The sequence below is a fragment of the Zingiber officinale genome, chromosome 1A (genome assembly GCF_018446385.1).
Source record: "Zingiber officinale cultivar Zhangliang chromosome 1A, Zo_v1.1, whole genome shotgun sequence".
NCBI lineage: Eukaryota > Viridiplantae > Streptophyta > Magnoliopsida > Zingiberales > Zingiberaceae > Zingiber > Zingiber officinale.
Window position 1 is genome coordinate 37,554,393 of NC_055987.1, and position 6,249 is coordinate 37,560,641.

General features: G+C 36.1%; 1 protein-coding gene across 1 annotated transcript; it reads right to left on the minus strand.

Annotated features, from left to right (window-relative positions):
- Positions 1-518: 518 nt before the first annotated feature.
- Positions 519-2,108, minus strand: LOC121997531 (putative E3 ubiquitin-protein ligase RF298). The gene is made up of 3 exons (XM_042551996.1): positions 2,045-2,108; positions 1,162-1,958; positions 519-1,037 (listed from the first exon to the last, which is right to left on the minus strand). The coding sequence occupies exons 1-3, from the start codon at positions 2,106-2,108 to the stop codon at positions 519-521; spliced, it is 1,380 nt and encodes a 459-aa protein (XP_042407930.1).
- Positions 2,109-6,249: the final 4,141 nt, after the last annotated feature.

Here is a 6,249-nt window from a genome sequence, read left to right on the forward strand (position 1 = left end):
AACTTGAATGTTGGAGTGCCAGACCGAGACAGCCTCGGTCTGTTTTCTAACAATCTTGCAGGTACCATGGACCGAAAACTTTCGGACACCTCCGGTCCTCTTTTTTTTGAAGAGTCCAACGACTTAGTCAATATAAAAAACAGTTCACCATCCTCCTCTCCCTCTGAGTCATGATGACTCGGCCAATATTGCAATCATATCAGTGGCTTTCCATCTATTTCAGCTTTCAGACGGGATCAATTACTAATCTTTATTTATTCGACTCTTAAGAATCGAGTGGCATCTCATAGATCATAGAATGAGGAGTTGGATAAAAAAAGAACATCATCATTCAAGTCACGACTTCAATACAGAAAGTTCACTGGATTTGTTTTATAATACCCAAACACGTTCACAAGCCTGTTCATCCTGCATGGTTTATTCTATTGCCAACAACAAAAGTCCTGAAGCTTCATCTCAGGAAACAAACTCATATTAACAATCAACTAGGTAACAGTCATTAGATGAATGAGGAGGGTTCAAAAAGCAGTAGGATCTCCAAGAGCAGTGTAGTCTGAATCTTCAGCCAAGTAAATAAGGAGTTCAGGGTAAGGATCAGGGTAAGGATCATCAGTTGATCGAACACTGACTCTTCGCTGGATAGGAGTCCTACAGGAAGGGCACTCTTTCAAGCCCTTTTTCTCATGAAGCTCGTTGCATTGTCTGCAAAAAACTTGGTGGGCACAAGGAAGCAGGACGACGGACACAGTTTCAGATAGGCACATCACACATTCCCATTCACGCTTTAATTCAGACCTCGATTCCTCCTCAGAAAGATAAATGTTGGATGATGAACTTTCGACTAATTTTAGCTGTGCAATCTGATTCTTTAGCTGAAGGATATCATTTTTGTATCTCTGCAAATTATTTTCTGCTTCAATTTTTAATGCATTTTCTTGTGATTTTGCCGACATCTCGATCTGCTCCAGCTCCTTGCGTTCATTCTCGGCCATTTCAAGAGCATCATTCTTCAACTTCTCTTCTTTCTTCCACTTGGACTGCAATAAGTTGCATTAGCATTTAGCAGGAAGAATGAGAGAAGCGTTTTTTAGTATGTAATTAAGGATATTGAAACAATAAAATCAAATACTTGAACTGTTCATATAGACTTCATAAATTTACCTTCATATTATCATGAAGATCCCTGGCTTGCTCCAATTGCTGTTGCAATTTATAAAAGTGACGCTTTTCAGCTGCAAGTTCATCTTTAAACGAGAGCTTTTCTTCTTCAGAAGATTGTAACTTTTTGAGGTTCTCCTCCATCCTTCTTGAAGCTTTTTCACAATTCGCTTCCACTTCTGCAGCGTGTAATTCTGCATCTTTCAGTTCCAACCTCAGTTCTTTATTCAATGTTTCCACTGTGCGAACCTTATCTTTAAGACCCTTAGCTAGAGCTGTGTTTCCTTCCTCCAGACTGGCATACTGCCTTCTAAGCTCTTCCACATATTGACGATTCTGCTTTTGTAGTCTTAGTAATTGAAGTTCCTCCCTGTCCTTGTTCAACCTCTCGGCGGCCTGCATTACCTTTTGCGTACCCCAATCGTTCCACTCTTCCACTTCCTTCTCGAGCTTGTATTTCATGTGAAGCAGCGACTCCTCTGATGCATTTTGTAGATTGCTCTCACGGATAAGGCTAGGTTCACTCGAATGCTCTGCAATTTGATCATTGATTGTAGACAAGAGACTATTCCAGTCCAATTGTGACTCGATTTGAGAGGTAACAGAAGTGCCCAATTGATCAAGATTCTTAGAACAGGCACAGCAAACATCAAGGTCGAGCCGTAGCATCAAGCACCACAAGACCTCACCTTTACTGAGCGGCTTGTTTGCCTTGCTGATCACATCATTGACCATCTCTTTCGAGATTCTTGTCTTTTGCTTCTTCAATTCTTCAGAAGCTTTCAGCTTATAAGAACGACCTGCAGATAAACAACATTTTTTTCAAGATAATCATGGGATATAAAGGCTCTAATTGCTGCTCTAATTAAGATTGAATGTAAAGTACCCAATAACATCTCCTGAAGCTCTAACTTGGATTCCGGACTCCAATCAGCACCCGGGGATTCCATCAACTCGTATGGGGTTTCAAGATTGTACGTAATCTCGAATTGTAATGAGAGAAGTCAGGAACTTCGTGTCGCTGCTGTTCTTCTAATTTCTTGGATTCATAGGCATAAAAAAAGCAACTGTAACATGTGGTATATTATCCCTTTTAGATAAGTTGTATATATGAATAGGAATCAGACTTATCTAAAGTGATATAACTTAAGTTTATTAAATTTCAAATTATTAGATATAGATTTAATATATAGAACCTTTTAATCTAATCTATTATTATCTATGGACTGATAACAGATCAGATATTTTATATAAAAGATTGGTCCCATAAGGGTTTAGGGCATCTCGACATCTTCTTTCATTCCCTATTGACGAAGTTTTGTAGCGCCGTCACTGGCCCTTTGGAAGACTTTTCCTTATTTTTGCTACATCTTCTTCCAAAGGAATCAATCAGACACTGTTAAAGGACAAGGATAATGACTCTACAATCAGGTTCCTTGTCTTTATTTATTTTGGTATGTCATATTAATAACTGGAACTAGATCATGTTCTTGTATTTCCTATTAGTAGAGTTCTTATTTAGTTCTTAGAATTTATGTGGCTTAGAATTATACATATTCTTTCAATTGATATCAGAGTTAAAGGTTCTGTTTCTTCGATTTCATGACAATCCAATTTAGGTTCTTTGTCGATCTTTTGTTTTCTTACTAGATTAGGTTTTCCTAATCTGTGATCATCGAAACTCTTGCATTGAAAACCTAGGAAAGGCTTGTGTTTTTATTTATTTTTTCACATTTTTCACAAAGAACACAGAAAATAGTGGTAAATCGTCGCTTTCTTTGTCGAAAATTATCACATTCGATGTAATTTTAGGTCAAATCATGATGGTATAATCAATTGCCTTGGTCGAACAATCGATTACCAAGCCTAAGTTGGCGAATAGAATTGATTAACCCAATTGATTCAATTGACATTAATCGATTGGTGAGTTTCACCTATCGATTAGGACAATGCTATCGAATAGAAAAGTTAAATAATTTTCAATCGATTACATGGTTCGACTGCTTCTAGTAAGCAATTGGTGCTAAGCATCAATCGAGTACTAATTAAATTTAGAAGCAATTAGAATTGATCAGGTCAATCAATTAAAGCTACCAATAGATTAGTAATTCTGCCAATCAATTAATAGCTTTAAGTTGCGATAGAATTTTGCTATCAATTGATTAGGAATTTTTTCAATGGTTTATGGCTTTAATCCATTGAAATCAATTAGCCGAATTGATTGGTGCTATCAATTGATTAGATATTTGATTCAATCGATTACAATCTTAAAATCATGATAGGATCAGCTTAATCAATCTGTCAGATCGATTGAAGTGGCCAATCGATTGGTGATGCCAATACAAAAATTGACCACAAAAGGCTTTTGGATCAATTAACGTAATCGATTGGTGGCAACCAATCAATTGCCATGAAGTCTCAATCGATTTTTGAATTATATCTTGAACATAGAAGGGTTTGTGATCGATTAGCAGGATTAATTGGTTTACACCAATCGATTGCTACTCATCATCAATCGATTGATGATATAGAAGTCACATATAGTAGGTCTTTAAATCGATTGAGGTAATCAATTGGGTGATACCAATCAAGTACCATATGGTATTAATCGATTGATAAGCCTAATTTTTGAATTATTAAGGTTGAGTAAGTGTTTATTTGTTTCGTTAAAGTTCTATAGTCTATCTACACACATGCTACTAAATTAAACTACTGAGTCAAACCAAAGGAAGACACAGTGATAGGTTTAGTATATTTTGTATCGATGGACATATATTTATGATAAAAGTAATTGCCTCAAAGGAAATTATTTTTGTGATAGATATATATTTAAGGGTAGATTACAACTATGAAACAAAGTTTATTTTATTCAGATCATGCAAAAAAATATGTTGGCCCAAACGAAGACATAGTACATGGCTGACTAAAGTTGTTGTGAGCTATGGACTAATTTATAACTCATATAAAGTGTCGAGTTATGCACACAATGGGTCGGCGCGAGGGGTGTCAAAAATGAACCCGACTCGACCCAAGTCAACCCAAAAACATATCATGTTCAAGTTGAGGGTTTTGGGGTTTAGGTCAGGCTTGGGTTGAAGGGTTTTCAGGTTAGAAATTTTAAGGTCAGGTTCGGGTTGATCCGAATTTAGGTTTTAACAGATTTTTTTATGATTAAATCAAAGTTTATTTTAAAAATTATGATGCTTTTATGTATATCAATATCAATGTCAGTATGATAATATTGGAGTATTAAGATAAAAATGAAGAATTATAGAGAAAATAACCCAAAAAAATCATTTTAAATCGGATTATCTGGGTCGGGTTTGAGTTGGTCGGGTTGGATTTAGGGATTTCAGATTGTAATCGGGTTCAGGTTGGGATTTTTTTTTAAAAAAAATCCAATCCGACCGTAACCCAATCCAACCCACCCTAATTGACACCCTTAGTCAACCCAAAGGAAGGCACATTGTGTGACTAACCAAAGGTTGAGTTATATTAGAAAGTAACAAATTGTATTTTAGTTCACAAAATATAATGTAATGTTATATTTGATATTTCATAAGGAGCCTATTTATATGCATTTAAATTTTATTTTATTTACATAATCTTATATCTTACTTATATTGATGTTATTGGCATAAATTAAATCGTTATCTTACATTATTTTCTCTCTTTAATTTCAGTGCAATCTATAGCTGCCAGTATTAATAACATCCCCACATTAACTGATTTGAATTTTGCTGAATGGAAAAAATGTGTTATCGTACTCTTAGGCTACATAGTCTTATACTATGCATTGAGACACAATCGCCCTATACCACTGACTAGTGCTAGCACTATAGAGTAGAGAGCTGAATTTAAAAAGTGGGAGTGATCAAACCACATGTGTCTAAATATCATTAGGTTTTCCATTCCAGCACCAATTAAAGAGTTAATAACTGAGGGAGAGGATACTAAGAGTTTCCTTAGCCAATTAGCATACCATTTCATGGCAAACGAAAAGGTCGAGACTGCCACACTTCTTTCGATGTTAGTAACTATGCAGTATAATGACAAAGAAAACATAAGAGAGTACATTATGGAGATGTCCAATATCACCACAAGTTTAAAAGCGCTTGAACTTGAAATGTCTAAGTCTATGTTAGTACATTTCGTCTTAATGTCTTTGTCTGAATGATTCGTTACTTTTAAGATTTTCTATAGTACTCCAAAGGAAAAGTGGGCATTAAATGGGCTTATAGCTCAATGCATGCAAGAGGAGGAGAGACTGAGGTGTAAAACATCTGAAAGTGCTCAGTTAGTATTTGGCTCCCAAGATTCAAGCAAGAATAAAAAGAGGATAAATAATAAAGCAAAGGGAAAGCAAACTACATATTCTAGGATAAGGAGTCCACCTATTTCTTCTATAAGAAAAAGCTCATATGAAAAAAGATAGTCCTAAATACACCAATTGACATGTAAGGAAAGGTGAACTTCTCAACTTTATTAGTTTAGAAGTCAATTTGGCTATTGTTGTAACGTCCGAAAATTCTCAAATCAATTTTAGAAATATTCAATGATTTTTCTGTAATTTTAGAATATTTTTTATGTAATTTTTGGAGTAGCAGAAGTAGCAAAATTAAATAAAAACGTAAAATAGCCTAAGCGGGAATTGAACCCTAGACTTAGCGAACCCTACGACTTATAGATGACTTTAGTGACCAAGGGGCCTTAGTAGGGGTGTGCTAAAAGAAGAGGAGAACAATTCTATTTAAGATTTAGTTGGGGTGTATTAATCACTTAATATAAATAGGGAAATTAAGTGGAGAGTTATTATTTTGGATCGACAACTCTCTTTTCCTCACCCTCACCCGATGCCACCTCTCTCTCTCTCACCTTTCGGTGCCCAAACCCCAAGGAGACCTAGGGTTCCATCCCTAGGGTCGTAGGAGTACCTTCCGGCGATAATTCCGGCACGAGGACGCTCCCCTCCACGAGAAGAAAGCATAGACGTAAGAAGATCGTCGAAAAGATCTTCTCTTCCGGAAACCTAGCGATCGGAATTGTAAGAAATCTAGAGCAGGATGTAAGTAACCCCTCACCTGCAGTATA